Raw genomic sequence first — 18768 nt, forward strand, 5'->3', positions numbered from 1 at the left:
GCCAAATACATTTTCTGACTCATTACAGAGATGTCTGTCCTCAAAAACATCTTGAGATCTGTGGACAAAAAAAGTTAGGTTCCATGTAAAAATGATCATGAACAGTGAGGTAACATTTGCAGTCATGCCTTAAATCAAGTAAATTAAAAGAATCAAGTTTTCTGGAGAGAGAGGTTTTCACTTACTTTCAGTGCTCTGTATGTTTCATAGCATACCTGTTTGATTTGCACATCTGTACTGATGGGAGCCCTCGGTCTCTGTGCTACTGAGAAGTATGTTCGGATTCGGAGTTTTTATTCATTTGGATATAATGGTCAAGGGAGTGGCATTTAACGTCAGTCAATATGATGAGTCATACAACTCCTTGTGAATTTTTGTGTTTAACCTCCCACACCAATTTGCAATTTTAATCTCATTCAAATTACTCTTATTATTACTTATTATTAACTTTCAATTATTTTAAATCAAATATATTTCAAAATTTACAGACAATCCACTTCATCTAAGTCCATGAAGTAGAATGAAAATCTTCATTAAAAAAGTCACCTTTGCAAATCTGTAGAAATACAGTACTTTCTGCATATAAATATATATTTAAAATATGCAAATATGTATAAAATTCTCTCATGACTGTTTGACTTAACTGTTTAACGTACCACTGTGTTGATGCTGTTTTCCCATTACAACATCACAAAACAATATGGGCTCTATTTTCATCCCTGCCGCTGGCTGGGTGCAGGGTGCACACCCGCGCAGTGGTATTTTCGTGCAGCGCAGGCGGGTGTGCAGTGCACTTGGTATTTTGGTAAACCGAGGCGCACAGAGGTACGCCAGGACATTGCGGTGCAGTAGGGGGAGGTGTTGGCAGGATCAGCTGGCGGATTTTGGATTTTTGGTCCACTTTGGTCCATGCCGGCGGCGTAAAAGTGTGCTGAAAGCTTGCCAACCCACACCTGGCCAACTCTGTGCACCAGCGGCATGCCGCTGGGCAAGTGGATTGACGTACACCAGCGGAGTTGTCCACTCACGTCACCAATACCATACAGGCAGGTTTCCACAGTGTCTGGTATTTCATTGCGATCAATAATTAGCAACAGCCACGATTCAATGCAACTATCTGAGTCAGCACATACAGTCAGACCTAAATTAATATCAATGAATGTACACAGATGAAACAAGGATGCAAAGTAATCAATTAACGTCGCTGTGCCAACCAGAAACAGCCGTGGCATCCCACAGATCCCACAGCTTATATACTGCATCTACCTCAGAGCACTCAAGAGACAGAGAGAGACAGACACACGGGAAAAAAAGTAAGTGATTATCGTTGTCGGCTCATTCATTCATTCACTCATTCCAAATACAAATGTTACCATTGTGATGCTGAACGTTATCTACAAAGATGTACATCCTTGCTTTGAGGAGGATGAGGAAGAGGAGGAGGAGGAGGAGGAGGAGGAGGAGGCTTAGGATTTACCATCTAAGGACCTCCTCCTGGAGAGAAGTTTGAGCGTCAGACACTTTCCTGCACGGGCTCAGTCATCCTCGAAATTTGCCATGCGCCTCGCCAGCAGCGTTTTTAAAGGTGAGGGGAGGAGCTGGTGTGATTGGTGAGGACTTGACTCGGTTGTGTCAAACCCATTCCACACCTTCTCCCCTCCCTCCTTCCGAGTTGCGTCACTGGGTGGGACTGAGATGAGAAGGGGGAATAGTTGCGCCCGCAGCGCAGTGCACGAAAGTACCAAAGTCTGCGTCACCATGTCCCATCGACAAAGCGGACCTGACTTTGCGCTGCTGGTGGAATTGAAGCAGGGACGCCCAAACTTCCCTCTCCCTGGACACTTCCCCCAGCTCTTCCAGGGGGATCCCGAGGCGTTCCCAGGCCAGCCGAGTGACATAGTCACTCCAGCGTGTCCTGGGTCTTCTCCGGGGCCTCCTCCTGGTGGGACATGCCTGGAACACCTCCGTAGGGAGGCGTCCAGGGGGCATCCAATAAAGATACCTGAACCACCTCAGCTGACTCCTCTTGATGTGCAGGAGCAGCAACTCTACTCAGAGCTCTTCCCGAGTGACAGAGCTCCTCACTCTATCTTGAAGGGAGCGCCCTGCCACCCTGCGGAGGAAGCTCATTTCAGCCGCTTGTACCCGGGACCTCGTTCTTTCAGTCATGACCCAAAGTTCATGACCATAGGTGAGGGTAGGAACGTAGATTGACCAGTAAATCGAGAGCTTCGCCTTTCGGCTCAGCTTCTTCTTCTCTACGACAGACCGGTGCAGCGGCCACAGTAATGTAATGATTCGCCTGTCAATCTCATGCTCCATCCTTCCCTCACTCATGAACAGGATCCCAAGATACTTAAACTCCTCCACTTGAGGCAGGAACTGTCCCACAACCTGAAGGGAGCAAGCCACCTTTTTCCGGTTTAGAACCATGGCCTCGGACTTGGAGGTGCTGACTCTCATCCCAGCTGCTTCACACTCGGCTGCGAACCGCCCCAGCGCATGCTGAAGGTCCTGGCTCGAGGGAGCCAACAAGACACCATCAATCTGGCGGCTCCCGAACCGAACCGAACCCCCTCCGGCCCCTGGCTGCGCCTAGAAATTCTGTCCATAAAAATGATGAACAGAATCGGTGACAAAGGGCAGCCCTGCCAGAGTCCAACATGCACCGGGAACAGATCCGACTTACTGCCGGCAATGCGGACCAAGCTCCTGCTCCAGTTGTACAGGGACTGGACAGCCCTCAACAGAGGGCCTCCAACCCCATACTCCCGGAGCACCTCCCACAGAATGACGCGAGGGACCTGGTCGAATGCCTTCTCCAAGTCCACAAAGCACATGTGGACTGGTTGAGCAAACTCCCATGAACCCTCAAGCACCCTGTGGAGGGTATAGAGCTGGTCCAGTGTTCCACAGCCAGGATGAAAACCGCATTGTTCCTCCTGAATCCGAGGTTCAACTATCGGCCGGATTCTCATCTCCAGTACCCTGGAATAGACTTTCCCAGGGAGGCTGAGGAGTGTGATCCCCCGATAGTTGGAACACACCCTCCGGTCCCCCTTTTCAAAAAGAGGGACCACCACCCCAGTCCAGAGGCACCGTCCCTGAGGCGTGTCAACCAAGACAGTCCTACAACATCCAGAGACTAGAGGTACTCAGGGCGGATCTCATCCACCCCCGGTGCTCTGCCACTGAGGAGCTTGCAAACTACCTCAGTGACTTCAGTCCCAGTGATGGATGAATCGACCTCCAAGTCCCCAGTCTCTGCTTCCTCAACAGAAGACATGATTGTGGGATTGAGGAGATCCTCAAAGTATTCCTCCACCCCCCGACAATATCCCCAGTTGAGGTCAACAGTTCCCCATCTCCACTGCAAACAGTGTTGACAGAAAGCTGCTTCCCCTTCCTGAGGGGCCGAACAGTTTGCCAGTTTCCTCGAGGCCGACCGGTAGTCCTCCTCCATGGCTTCCCCGAATTCCTTCCAGACCCGAGTTTTTGCTTCTACAACCACCCGAGCTGCTGCACGCTTGGCCTACCGGTACCCATCAGCTGCTTCAGGAGTTCCAAGAGCCAACCAGGCCCGATAGGACTGCTTCTTCAGCTTGACAGCATCCCTTACTTCCGGTGTCCACCACCGGGTTCAGGGATTGCCGCCACGACAGGCACTGCCGACTTTACGGCCACAGCTACGGACGGCTGCATCAACAATGGAAGTGGAGAACATGGTCCATTCGGACTCAATGTCTCCAACCTCCCTCGGAATCTGGTCGAAGCTCTCCTGGAGGTGGGAGTTGAAAACCTCCCTGACAGCTTCACTGTATGTTTGGGTCTGCCAAGTCTGTCCCGCTTCCTCCCCTACCAGCAAATCCAACTCACCACCAGGTGGTGATCAGTTGACAGCTCAGCCCCTCTCTTTACCCGAGTGTCCAATACATACCGCCAAAGGTCAGATGATAAGATCGGGGAGGCCGTTCCTCCCAATCACACCCCTCCAGGAATCACTGTAGCTACCCACGTGAGCATTGAAGTCCCCCAGCAGAACAATGGAGTCCCCGGTTGGAGCACTTTCCAGTACCCCTCCCAGGGACTCCAAGAAGGCCGGGTACTCTGCACTGCTGTTCGAGTAGATTTCGAGTAGATTTCTGGTACACTCAGCATCCAGTATCGTCAATATCATGGTGCACAAGGCCTTAGGCACCACCACATTTTGATATTAATAAATTCTGTTATATCAGTGTGGAGAAAGATATTTGGTTATGAGAGATTTTTAGTGCTTTATTTCTTCACAAGTTTTACAGGATTTCATTAGATTTTGTTTAAAAACAGTAGATGCTCATACATAACCTTACCTGGACTTCAAGTAAGAAGATGCTTACTTGATTCGATTAACTCAAACATATGTTTGCAGCAACTGAATTTTGACCCCTGTGACTTCCAGTGTATTTCCTTTCTGTAGCGCCACATCACAGGCAGCACGGAGAGGAGAAACCAACTCTCAAAATGCATACAGATGTCTGATTTTGAAAACCTGTGTATATCCAGTATACTTTGCTCAGGTGGTGAATGGGATAATAGCGGTGGAATGAACCCTTACTGTTTCAGCCTTTATCATTATTCTCCAATTAAATTGTTATTCGAATGATTAAAACTAGTCAAATGAGTTTTGAGTTGGCAAAATCACCTTGAAATATTTTTCCAGATATGATCATTCTAAAAGCTGATCTGAACCAGCTGTAAAAGAAAGCATAAATGAATGGATTGAGCATTGAGTTGAATAGTGTCAGCCAGTTAAGGGTTTCAATCACAGCAATTGGTGTTACATCATATGCGAAAGGCTGAAAGATGATGCAAAGAAAATAAGGCATCCAACATAAGAGAAAAACTCCCATAACTATCGCCAGAGTTATGGTGGCCTTTCTCTCAGTTTTACTAACAGTAGCTCCAGACTTTTTGCTCTGACACGTTGTGTTCTGGATGCTGTTTGCTTGTCTTTGTGCAACAATGAAAATCTTCAGGTAGATACTAAGCATTATAATGACTGGGATATAAAATGAGAAAATACATGCAAGAGTGGTGGATATTAGAGCATCAATTAAACAACTTTCTTCACATTTTCCTTGATTAAACCCTGCAATTATGATGCCAATTCCAATTATAGCAGCAAATCCCCAGCTCACCGGGATCATGATCCCAATGACACGATCATTTATTTTACTTCTATAAGTGAGAGGCTGACACACTGCGTAATATCTGTCAATAGAAATACAGCATAAGTTCAAAATAGAAGCTGTGCTTAGAGTCACATCAAAACTTCCTCGTACTTTACAAAACAAATCTTCATGATACCAACATGAAGTTACAGTAAATGCCATGTTTAAAGGAAAGACTAAAACTCCTACAAGCAGGTCAGCCACAGCCAGAGACAGGATGAGGTAGTTAGTTGGGACATGGAGCTGTTTGAAGTAAATGATGGAGATTATTACAAGAAGGTTTCCACATACTGTGACAACAGACAGTGAGCCAAGGAAAACATATAATAATACACATATTAGGGAAGGGTTGCTTGTAAATACGTAAGCTCCATTATCTGATTCATAGCAGGGATGTATGTCACGAACAGTGTACGACCTGTTGACAGTCCTCTCTGGTTTCATGATCCTTGATTCCTGCAATTCAATTTTCCAATATTAACCAACTACAGTGAGAAAACCACAGCATCATCAGTGTTCTTAAGAAACAAAGACATGACGTTACAATCACTAAAGACTTGTAGTTTAAGTTTCATACCATAATGACACATCACTGTTAATGTATGTCGTTATTCACTATTCCACTATGCAGAAGCTTTGGACCTGATATTTAAATAATCAACCCCCACATAGTGACCATCATGAATACAAAGGTCTCTTGTCCAATCAGATGTGATACACTACATTTGTATAGATGTGTGTGTGTGTGTGTGTGTGTGTGTGTGTGTGTGTGTGTGTGTGTGTGTGTGTGTGTGTGTGTGTGTGTGAACCCTATTATCTCTCTCTCTCTCTCTCTCTCTCTCTCTCTCTCTCTCTCTCTCTCTCTCTCTCTCTCTCTCTTGTTTGTAGGTTGACAAGGCAGTGTTGCGCATCACGACTGATGAGCAAATGGCAAGACACATAGCGTCATATGGTGACCGAGTTGCTGTCCTAAGTTTCTGTGAACAAACAGTGCATCACCAATAAACAGACTCTTTAACAGAGGCTAAAAGATAAAATAGGGGCACGGAAAATGAAATCAAAGACAAAAGGAGCACTGTGTGGTACCCCAGATGAACCCCAAAGGACAGTGGCCAGACAAAGAAATACTGCAGGAGAGATAACTTCAAGGAAGATTGAAATTGGATGGCTTCATTTTGGCAGTGATGGATATAATCAAGTAGGGACCAGAAATGGTGGAGGCACAAGACATGCTACATTGGGAAAAACAACAACTGTTGCTCAGGTGATGGAATTAGGAAAAGACCTATTTTTCCCTGATGGACACTCCACAAAAGGACCAGCTGATGACTTTACGTTTGATGTGTGTGATTTTAAAAGAAACAAGATCCCCTTGGATAACACTTTTGGCCAAATGTATGAACAAACCAAACTGAAGCTACTCAGGTTTTACATTTGCACAAAAGAGGGAGCTTCAACAGATCACTCCTCATCTGAAGAAAATGAAGATGTAAAATCTGAAGATAGGTCTCACATTGGCGCTGATGAGTCGATCACAAATCTGTAGGATCATTCACTTTCATTTGACAGTGACAAAAGCCCCCTGGTTTGTGGGAATATATTTGTTATAAATAAAAGAATGGTCCAGCTTGTTGAACTATCCCTTTAATAGACTAGTATGTGTTTTAATATGTATTACAACATTTAATATCAAATATGGAGCATGTGTTCTGCTGTTACTGTTGGCATGATTGAAAACTTCTGTCTTTGATTTGTTTTCAGACGCAACCAAGATCTAAAGAGAAAAGGACAATATCCGAGAATGAGGACGCACAAGGTCCAGGTCCATCACATCCCTTTCAGCCAAGCCCAAATCACATGGACTCAAACATAAGTGAGCCCTTGTTTGATGAGGCAGGTACACTTGTATGGGATCCAGAGGATGACCTTGGTGGGGAGGAGACCGTGGTTGTCAGATGGAATTATGTTGAGGATGTGGAGGATGTCATACAGGTAAGGCTCTATTTTGAATTTCTATATGAAAATATTTTTCTTGAACTTCCATTTCCAATGTGTGGTGTGTCATGCACAATTTGTATTAAAAGCAAGTTTAAATTTTTGTAACTCTGATTTATGACTTCATTACATTGTTCTGCCTCTGAAATTTAAGATGTTTGGCTTTTTAATTTCTCAAAACATAAGTGGACTTTTTGCATGCTATTTCTGGAGTGTTCCTGATTTTGACTAGAAGTTAGACTGGTGTAGAAGACTCATTTAGAAAGACTTCTATATATAATAGTCTGCAATCACATCACAGGTTTTCAATGTGTCTGCTGTCAACTAATATATTTAAACTTATTGTATTCTTCAGAGTGCTGAAGTGAGTGGAGCACCTATGCTAGGATATACCAATCCTATTGCCTTCAGATGATGTCCTGCCTACAATGGATGAGCAGCAGTCCATACATGAGGAGGCATTGCAAACTGCACAGGTAAGACACATCACTGCAAGCAACTCTGATGTTGTCAGGATTAACTTGTCTTAGGGTACGGGATCACAAATTCTCCTTTGAGGAGGAGTGCAGAACATACCAAACATACCAAAAGCTAGGATACTTTAGCTTCTGCTTTATTCATTGACCACTCTGTTTTTATTATGTGTGTGTTCTGTTCTTCTAGCAGGACAGTGGGCTGAATTTCAATTTGCCCTCAGAAAGCAGCCAGCCTTCATCAACATCAGCGAGCAACCCAGGAAATCCACAGAGCACACGACGTGCTTCAATTTGTAGGATCAAGGTTGTAGATGATCTTTTGGGGGTATTTATGGACAGCAGCATCGTCAATATGACTTTAAAGATGGATTTTGTAAATGAAAAAGCTATCGATGAAGCCGGAGTGTCAAAGGTGCACACAGCCTTCTAGGAGCAATTTCTCGAACAGTGTGAAGGGGAAACGGAGCGAGTTCCAAGGCTAAGGCCAGATTTCTCCGAGGCTGAATAACAAGCGGTTGGACGCATCTGGGTGAAAGGATTAGTTGACCATGGTGTCATGCCAGTGAAGCTATCCATGGCTTTCATTTTAGCATGGATCAGTGGAATTGACTCTGTTGATACAGACACCTTGATGTCATCATTTCTCAACTACCTACCTCTCACTGCAAGATCAGCAGTTGAGAAGACTCTCCAGGGCACAATGGAGGAAGGTGATGAGGAGGAGTGGCTCGATCTTTTTACATGGATGGGTTCCCATTTCATTCCTCCAATGAGTGGCATAAAGTCTGCCATAGAAACAATGGCTCACAAAGCCATTCTACAAGAGTCAAAATTTGTAGTTGATTGCTTCTCCAAACCCATGTCACTTGTAAAGGTGAAACTACCAGACAAGGAAAGTGCGTTTAGTCTGTATGAGTTAAAGAAGGCCACAGGCCACAGCCTTCAACCATCTACAGCGTTACGTGAAAAATGCAGATCAAGCCAAAGCGAAGAAAATCCTGCGCTTCTGCACAGGTTCCTCTGTTATATGTGTTGAAAAAATTATGATTTTTTTTTTAATGTTGAAACTGGGCTCAGCAGAAGGCCTGTTGCACACACCTGTGGAGCTACACTGGAAGTGCCGTGTACATACAGTTCTTACCCGGAATTTTGCACAGAGTTTGACAACATCCTGTCAAGCAACTTCTTGAAAAAGGACATCCTTTGAACTTAAGAGCAATCTTGATCTGGCCAAATAGCAACAGGCCACAATGTATGGTTGATTCTATTTTATCTTTTTTTAAAATTTTTTTTGGTCTGTTTTTGTTGTTTATGTTGTCATTGAAACATCTGGGGCCCGTTTCACAAAGGAGGTTCAACAAACTCAGAGTCTAATCCTGAACCTCAAGTTGATCTAGCCTGAGATAGGAAACTCAGAGTTTCCAGTTTCAGAACAGGTGATTTGGGTTAGTTCAATCAACTCAGAGTAAGTCAACTCAGAGTTAAGCGCATGCACCACGACTATAAAAAGCCAACATCAGTGGAGCCCCGATTCGACGAGTCACCATGGCAACGGGGAAGAGGAGGGCTGCGTTTTTTACCGCTCTGGAGCTAGAAATCTTAATGCGCTCATACAGCGAGTTTCAACACGTTTTTAGAAAAAAGTGCAACACCGCTGCAGCCGTGAAAGAGAGAGAGACGGCGTGGGAAAACATTGCTGCTCGGGTCAATGCGTAAGTTTAAATGTAGTCCTTTGCAATCGCAATAATATTACAGGGGAAAACTGCTTGAATGGTAGCTCATTAATTTATTTCATGCAGGTGCAATCCCGCGGGGGAGAAGCGCACTTGGCAGCAGCTTAAAATGAAATATAAAAACATTGTTCAAACAGGTAAGACCTCGGCATAATTAAATAGGGGTACCTAATTTTGATCATGTTTTACATTGTAAAGTAAATATTACGTGGCTGTTGTTTTATCCCCAACATAATGCTGTTTTCACACACATAAATGTCTTCTCATCTATATCATATTCTGTTAAATAATTAAGCCTATTTAAACTAACACAGACTTCTGCTCAGCCAACAGAAAGAAGGCAGATGCCCGCAAAACGGGTGGCGGCCCAGCACCGCCATCTCTAACGGAGGCAGAGGAGCTGGCCCTAAGCCACAATTTAGGAATGCCAGTGGCTGAGGGAATTCCTGGAGGGAGCTCATCTTCAGAGCTCGCCCCTCAAGACACGAGTGCCTTTATAAAATGTAATATGCCGAGGCCTATATATCTCTTTTAAGCCTATTCATAAAAATATTTATTTCCCTTTCATGTCTTTTTTTTTTTTTTTTTTTTTTTGTCCCAACAGATTCTGATGGTGCTATCTGCCTGGTGGAGCCCTCTCATGCCACAACAGACCTTGTGACTGTAAGTAGGCAATACTCCAAAGTTTTTGCCAAATGGTAGTTTAAGTATACTGAAACATATCACTCATCTAGGATGAAGAGCATGAAGAAACTCTGTCTGCTGCCTTTACAGAGGGGGATCCAGAAAGGCCTATAGAGGTAACATCTTGATATGTTACTGATAGTTCTCTTCCCATTTACATTTCTTAACATTCAACAACAATATAGAGTGTGACATTTAGCCTACACTGAAGTATTAACACATTCTCATCCTCTTTAACAGGGCATGGCTGGGCAGCAGCAGGAGAGTCCCTCAACTTCCACTGCACAGATTGACACAGTGAGATGGATGTTCAGTAAACACCAGAGGTTCATTCTGTGGAATTCATGTGCAACTGTATAATTTAATGTCCTCCTTATGTATTCCCAGTTACCAGTAAAAGAGATTTGTAAAATTCACCTGCTGAAAAAAATCCAAAAAACCAACAAAGAAATGCAATACTTGGAGTGCCAGATTAGGAAGGCAGATTTAGAAATTGAAATACTGGAACACAAATTAGAGGTGGGTGCATGGTCACAACTATTAGAACATTAACTATTGGAACATTAACTAATCTAGCTCTTTTATTTGTAGGAAATAAAGAAGACCAAATGAAGTGTGTATTGTGTCTTTATTTGACTGCTGTGGTGGTGGTGGTGGTGACTCAATCTCTGAAGTGACTATGGCATATGGTGTCTCTGACTGCTCTGCCGTCCTGCATAGCTGGCAGGTGGATGGGGTCATCATCAGGGTCTTCAATTTGTAGGGCAGGGCGTTGCTCTCCTCTAATAGTGGCAATATTATGAAGAACAACACATGCCACAACGATATCACAGGCCCTCTCAGGGGTCACCCTGAGGTGACGTAGGCACTGGAAACGGGCTTTCAGCAATCCTATGGTCATCTCCACCCGGGCTCTTGTCCTGCAGTGAGCCCGGTTGAAGTTCTGTTGGGGGCCTGGTTCAGGGTCAGGGTAAGGAGTCAGCAGCCTGGGTTGGCATGGGTAACCTCTGTCACCCAGCAGAAGGCCATCAAACTCTCCTGTAATGTGTAGGGGACACATAAGAGTATATTAAAGGAGGGAGACAGGTGAATTATATTGTGCAAATCATTAGGCTGCTTACCACGTTGCAGTCTGTTGCTCAGGTTAGACTCGCGATAAATCCTTGAGTCATGAACAGACCCAGGCCACTTGGCCTCCACATTGGAAATTAAGTATGCAGCATCACATACGATCTTGACAGTGCAGAGAATGACAGATGTTGAATTATGATGCAGTCTTTAACATTTTGAAACAGTAGTCAATCTACATTTACCTGCACATTTGTGCTGTGAATGGACTTCCTATTCACATAATCTGCTTCATTATGCGAGGGAGCCGTGATGGGGATGTGTGTGCCATCTATGCAGCCAATCACACTGGGGAATCCTAAAAGAAATTAAAATTACTACTCCCATTCTGAGATTGCAGCACAATGTCATTAATGGAATATAATATAAAATTAATTTGGATCTCTACATCATTCACCTGCAATCCTGTGGAACTCCTCCTTGATGAGTCTGACAGGTTTATGTCCAGGGAAAACCACAAAGATGGGTAATAGCTGTTTCAAGGCGAGGCAAACTTTTCTGACCGCCCTGCATACAGTTGCCTTGCTTAAGTGCTCTGCATCTCCGATGTTATACAAAAAACTCCCATTTGCAAAGAAACACAGCGCAACACACAATATCTGCTGGGATGTGAGAGCATGACTACGGCTGGTAATGTTGCAGATATAAGGACGGATTAGGTTGTGGATGTAGGTGATGGACTGTGACGTGAAACGGCACCGTTCAAAAAGATAATTGTCTGGAAATGCCAGAACATCTATGCGTGGTCTGATAACCATCTCCCGACGAATATTTAATTCCCTGCGCAGTAATGCTGCACCTTCATCCACGGGATCGTTGTCAAAAGGACATGCCATGTTAGTGGAAAAAAAGTGGACTTCTCATATAGGCCGACTGGCTGATTTTTTTAAATAACAGACGGCAGAACTACATTATACCAAAACTCGCCTGCTGCCTGAATGAATGAGGAAATCAAAAAACGTGTGGCTGACAGGGGGCGGACACAGAGAGAAACTCGAGGTTCATTGAGAAAAACCTGGTCCCGACCAGGTTAAGTTCATAGAGTCTGTTACCATGGTAACTGACCGAGAGTTTAAGTTACCTCTCTCTGTGAAACAGGCTAGAGTTACCCCTCTTTCTCTGGTTTGAGTTACCTCCCTTTGTGAAACGGAAAACTCAGAGTTTCCTTCATTTCAGGCTTAACAAACTCAGAGTTTTCACAAAACCTGCTTTGTGAAACGGGCCCCTGATGTACTGAACTGTGTGGTGGTCTTATTTCATGTTTTATACAGCTGCAATTCTTTTTTTTTTTTTTTTTTATTGGTGCAATAGTACAGCGTCATTGTTTTCACATGGATTATATATTTTGAATTATACTTTGAAAATGACTGTAGAATAATTATTTTCCATCAGTTTGAGTCTAACCCAGCTTCAGTGCTAAACTTGTTCCTAAAAAGCATATCACTGTGATAATCTGTAATTTACAGAGTTGTCTGTCACTATTAGAATTGTTTTCTAATTGCTGATGTTAAAGTCATGCCAGTTGGTTAGTTGTTCAGAAACAGTTTGGCAGTTAATATTAAGATACCCATGAGCAGTCTGGTTTACAAAATGTACAAGCTGATTTGGCCTGTGTGAAATGTAATCTGAAAAGACCATCTTAGCCCTGCTCAAATGGCCTTTAGAATGATTGTAATATTTACATTACATTACTTTAATTTACTGCTAGAACTTAATGCCACCACAGATACTTTTATTGTATGTAAGTGCATTTTGCCATGAAGTAACCTGTACTGTAATGTAAATATTTGTGTAAATTGTTTTTAATTAACAAACCAGACAGATAGGCAAAATTTACATTTATTCAGGGCTGCAGATTTCACATGATGATTTCCTCAATGGATTCATAAAATATTTCCATAAAAATATCAGATTCTTGTGCTGTTTTCAACTCAGCTCTGATATTACAGTGCTTGGCTACAGAGTTTCTTCACTCACAGATATCTTCACTGTCAAATACATGTCACTTGATATTTTTACTACATTTTTTGAGAGCTAATACAAGTCTTTTTATGTCCCAGTTGTAAAACAAATGTCATGAAAAAAGTGAGGAGTAATGTCAACATTCAAAATGAAGGTTTTTAAATATTTATTCATCAAAACAGGTCCTTCTTATTCGTTTTTGAAGAAGTTTGATACATGAAACTACAGCATAGTGTGTCACCTGTTTGCCACATGCACAGCACATGACATAAATATAATATAGTTCCATGTAGCAAACCTCTTCTAAAACAACTAAGTACTAAGTATGTTTAAAAATCTTCATTTTAAATGCACATGCAAATACACTAGTTTCAAGGTTTCTTAATGTTATGGCAGGTCACCAAAATATTTAGAATTGGACCCAATAAAAAGGCAGAAACAAAAACAGCACAAGAACCAAGGGAGCTGTTGAAAACAGTTTTATTACAAACGAAATTACTACAAACACTATAACAAAAACAATCCCGAGGTAAACCAACACAAAATCAGCCCTAAACTAAATAATTAACTACACCGTGGTGAGCGGGTAGGATAACAGACAAAACACTAGGAATAATGAACTAAGGTCGGAACCACTAAGGGAACGATGCAAGAAAAAACCAACTACTAACTAACTAACTATGCTAAGACACAAACTGAGAAAGCACAAGGCTACAAGGACAAGACTAGAGTACGCTAGGAATCACAAGAGAATGGCTGGAAAGTCAGGCAAGAACCATAGACAATCTGGCAGCGAGGCGAAGTCGGGCTGCTGCCTAAATGCAGGTGAAATCAGCGGGAATGAGGAGCAGGCTGCTCGCAGCACCGCCAGACCACACCTCCCCTGTGAACACAGGAGAAAAGGAAAAAACAACAAACGGCAAATAATACAAAAAGAAAAAACACAACAATAAGCAAATCATAACACTTAAGTTCTTTTGTATGGTTTATTTGGTTCACTTTTACAGAGTATGCTGACTCCTATAGACTGGAATGAATTATGCTAAGCCACGATGTGGCAGCTGGAAGATACTGATTATGTCTCACTATGAAAATGATGTGAGAAAGGGCATAAGTCCCAAATCACTGGAGTATTCCTCTAAAAGTAAACTTAAAAAAGGGAAATGACAGCAATTGTGCAACCAACACCTACTCCACAGCTTGACACACAGGCACCTCCAATGAAATACCTCTGAATTACAGAGAAGCAGTGATAGCCTCCCTTAGGTGCCTATACAAGGTCACAGCCTGATAGGGATCTGTTGGCAGAGTCAGATGGGACTCTGCCATGAAGATGTCGCAGAGTTCATACATATCTGAATTGCATGGTATCATCCGGCGAAAGACACATTCATCTTTGCACAGATTAACATGTTCATCTTCAACAGGGGAAAGGAAGTCTCTGGTCCCATAAAGTTGAGGCAATGCATACATCACATTGGGCCGACCACTCGGGACGTTGATGTTTTTCGATGGTCTGAATGTGTGTGCATTCCAGACCTGTGCAGTGTCATCCCATGCAACAAAACTGAAGGACTGCCTTGTCCAGAAACCTGCCATCAAAGAACCCATTGTCTCTGATGTCTGCAAACAAGGACAGCCAGAACTCCACACACTGGCTGCATAGAAAACCCCATCAATGTTCGATTCCTTGATTGGCGGTGCTAGCTCCCTCCAAGTAACTATCAACAGTGCCGTCTGGATGAATGGGGATGAGGAAGCGCTGAAAGCCTCGAACATAGCCGTTTTCAGTCTCAAGATCGCCTCTCACAATCCTAGGGCAGCCCCTTAAACGCTGCACTGCTTTTACGTAATAACCTCCGATCAACTTTGGGTCACTATTCATGGTGTAGGCATTAAGCCAGATTATTTTCCTGGAAAAACCATTGATGCTTCCGTTGATGTAAAAGCCATATGGCTTCAATTTATCAAGGAGTCCATGTGCCAAATGAAGTTCGGCTCTCTCAAGAAGTAGCTCCGTCGTCTTAAGCGTCTCGCTTGCCTTAATGACACTGCTCTCGGATCCAACAACAAACGCACATCCTCTTTCCTTACTCGTAGTCCACGTTCTCTACATTTCGCATACATCCACCGGTACCCGTGAAGTAGGGCTGGGCGATAAAACGATAGCAATATGTCTTGCGATAGACACGTCATCAATATCAATAAAAAATGCGTTCGATAAAACATTTGACAATTTTTTTTCTTCGTTGGAAGAAACCTGAAGTTGCTAAGCGAGGTTGGTTGCATGAACAAAGGGACTCGCTCTCAGGTAACGGAGCAAGGAGTAATCGCTAATCAGTGACAGAGACACGCTAACACACCAATCATGTAACATTGTCATGTTCGGTTGCGCCATCTCGTTGTCTCGTGTTTGATACTTCGCGAGGAGTGAGATGAGAAATAGAAAGTGAGTCCTGTAGCGAGCGAAGAAATTGTTGATAAAACAGGGAAAGTCAGCTCGCCAGTATGGAGTTTTTCAGATTTTATAAGTTGGATCATAATCAGACCAATGTGGTCTGTAACTTATGCAAGACCGTCGTCCCCAACAAGACCGGTAACACCACAAACTTGTTTAACCACCTTAGCCGCGCTCACTCTTTGGAGCGGAGCCGTATTCGCCAACGTCCGCCAACTGCAGCACCACCGCACAAGCAGCAGACCACCATGCAGAGGTTCTCTGCTTCAGTGCCTGATGACAAATCATCCAAAAGGCACAAAGACATATCGGAGGCAGTGGCATATCATATAGCTAAAGACATGCTTCACTGAGCACTGTGGAGAAGCCAGGTTACAAACATCTCTTACACATGCTTTTTTTTTTTTTTCTTTTTTAACACACTTGGAATAAAAATAGAATTGAATAGTTCATGTATGTTTAGAGTAAGAAGAGTGACTAAAGTTGTTCATATGTCTAGGCTGGTTTTACAGTTCAGTCAATCTTACTGTACTGTCTATCTTGTTTGTTTTTTGTATGTTACAGATGTCAAGTGTCAAGTACTGTAGTTCGTTAGTGATTAATTCAGCCAGGACCGCAAGATGAGACTACCCTTTACGACGAGAAAGTCCCCTCGCGCTGAGTAATCTTATTAGATGTTTCTCACTTATATCAAAGCCGTGTATACAGCCGAGAACTGTTTTAATATCTTTATATGTGAGGCCCATGCCAAAATAAAATTCAATAAACTCCCACGGAGGATGCGTATACTCCATTGTTGTGTGTTGTGCGAGATCTCGCAGTATGTCTTGCAGATCTTGCAATTTATTTTTGCACACCTGAGGGGTTCTCCACACCAGTGGGCAAGAGAGGTGAATAATATGTTGAAGATCTGACATGTTTTCCATGCGCAACTCGCTAATGCGACTTTATCGTTGTAATGATTCAGTACAGATGAAAATGTGGTGGAGGTTTTTTTGTTTGTTTATTTTTGTTGTTCATGCTTGCAACTTGTGGTGCAGGAAAGGTAAGTTTCAGAAGGGGGACGAGCACTTGCTCTTAGTAATATGATCACATCTACACAATCCTAGTAGAATTCATAATCACTATGTAAAGTGTGGAAATATCCTTTGGTCAATCTCTGTTCATTCATGGGCGTTCAATAACATTGCCTGATTATATTTAGCATACATTTACAAAAATTATAATTGCATATTTTCTGGATATTTCTATGTATGTTACTATGCATTTTTGTGACTTTGGGTGATCTGCAGAATTTTTGGTAACAGAATGAGAGAAGTCCAGCTTGGCTTATTATGCATTTTGGGAACATACAATAAACCTATTACAGACTCTGATGACTACTGGGAATTATTAGAGTGCTTCTATTAATGTGTGGATGTTGAATGTCTATGGAAGTGGACCTGAACCTATCTGGCCCAGGCTTGGATACCTTTTCCCCCAAATGAATCATTGGCAAGAAAGCAAGGAGGGGCTCAAGGGAGGAATAAAAAAAATGTCATTAAATGTCTTTCTTTTCCTTTACTACATTTCAAATATATGCTGTCAACTGCTGCAAAAACTTCTGTTTACTGCATTTTGTGCAAATATGTAGCAATAACCCCAGGCATTTGGGATCATATACTGTATTATTGTCAAGGTTAAATTCATTGTGGCATGTTGCAGTGGTTTTATATTTGAATAAAAACACAAATATCTGAAACCCATGCAGAGCACAGTAGCAGTGAAAATATACATGTATGAGGGAGAGTAAAGATATTAATATCCATCCATCCATTTTCCATACCGACTATCCCTTTCGGGGTTGTGGGGGGGCTGGAGCCTATCCCAGCTTCAACGGGTGAGAGGCGGGGTACACCCTGGGCTGGTCACCAGCCGATTGCAGGGCAACATACAAAGACAGACAACCATTCACACTCACACCTAGGGGCAATTTAGAGTCACCAACTAACCTAATGAGCATGTTTTTGGTCTGTGGGAGGAAGCCAGAGTACCCGGAGAGAACCCACGCATGCACGGGAAGAACATGCAAACTTCACACAGAAAGGCCCCGCCCGGGGATCGAACCGGCAACCTTCTTGCTGTGAGGCACGCACACTACCTGCTTGTGCTACCATGCCGCCCAAGATATTATCATGCCAAACCTTATCATTACATAGAATATGTATAGACAAGTTTATATTTAAAAAGCTCTAAACAAGAAGTCAAAGGAGCGTGAGGATTGGCAGTGTTATTGTATAATTTATATATTTTTAGAAATGAGGCTGTTATGCTGTAAAAACCTCACATGGAAACAAACCTTTATCAGGACCAGATAATAATGATAACCTAGATTTGCTGTTTGTCTCATCAAGGGTTTAAAATCAAAGTGGGTCAGTAATAACAAACTAGATTGGTGTTGACAATATTTGCTAGGACCCATACACCTGCATAAGAAATCTAAATTATCATGCCAAAGTTTCCAAAGATACCATACACGTCATGTCACAACCGAACTAGGACGTGAACCCAAATGCACGACTCCAGAGACAAAGTTCAAATCAACAATCTTTAATGACAAAGTATCAACAGAAAATCACTCTACAGAGGAAAATCTCAAGCTTCACAGAAATAAAAGATTCACTCACTAAAAGGGGAAAACAGCAACTAAAAACACTCTGACGAGGAAAGTGGCTAAGGCGATGGAAAAAGGTAAGACAAAGTATCAAAATAATGAAAGGCAAAACTATGGCAATTAGCAAGACAAAGTATCAAAAGAATACAAAACCTGACGAGACATGAAACGTGGCATGGGCTGGCGTGGTTCTCTGGCTTGTTTATTGTGTACATCTGTTGCAGGTCATCCCTGACATCTGGTATTATGTACTTGTATATATTACTGTTAATGATAAATTGATAAAATCTTTTTCACTTGCAGTGAAAACTTTGGCCTATATGTCAATAAAAAACACAAATATCTGAAAACTATATAGAGTACGGTGTAAAGTACAGTAGCAGAATACTAATATTTATTATGCCAACCTTTATTATTAAATACAATTATTGCCAAGCTTATATTGTAATTCAGCTTTTTAATCAAGGAC

General features: G+C 42.7%; 1 protein-coding gene across 1 annotated transcript; it reads right to left on the reverse strand.

Moving 5' to 3' along the window:
• Positions 1–4652: 4652 nt before the first annotated feature.
• Positions 4653–14541, reverse strand: LOC139348071 (trace amine-associated receptor 1-like). The gene is made up of 3 exons (XM_070988018.1): positions 14473–14541; positions 5745–5766; positions 4653–5500 (listed from the first exon to the last, which is right to left on the reverse strand). Exons 1-3 carry the CDS (start codon positions 14539–14541, stop codon positions 4653–4655), a joined length of 939 nt encoding a protein of 312 aa, XP_070844119.1.
• Between the last annotated feature and the right edge of the window lie 4227 nt (positions 14542–18768).

The sequence above is a fragment of the Chaetodon trifascialis genome, chromosome 19 (assembly GCF_039877785.1).
Source record: "Chaetodon trifascialis isolate fChaTrf1 chromosome 19, fChaTrf1.hap1, whole genome shotgun sequence".
NCBI lineage: Eukaryota > Metazoa > Chordata > Actinopteri > Chaetodontiformes > Chaetodontidae > Chaetodon > Chaetodon trifascialis.

Coding starts and splice junctions, on each gene's coding strand:
- LOC139348071 (XM_070988018.1), bottom strand. CDS start 14,541: ATGTATGAACTCTGCGACATCTTCATGGCAGAGTCCCATCTGACTCTG. Junction 5,767..14,472: donor CAACAGATCCCTATCAGGCT/GTGACCTTGTAT, acceptor TTAAACTACAAG/TCTTTAGTGATTGTAACGTC. Junction 5,501..5,744: donor TTTAGTGATTGTAACGTCAT/GTCTTTGTTTCT, acceptor CTGTTGTCACAG/TATGTGGAAACCTTCTTGTA.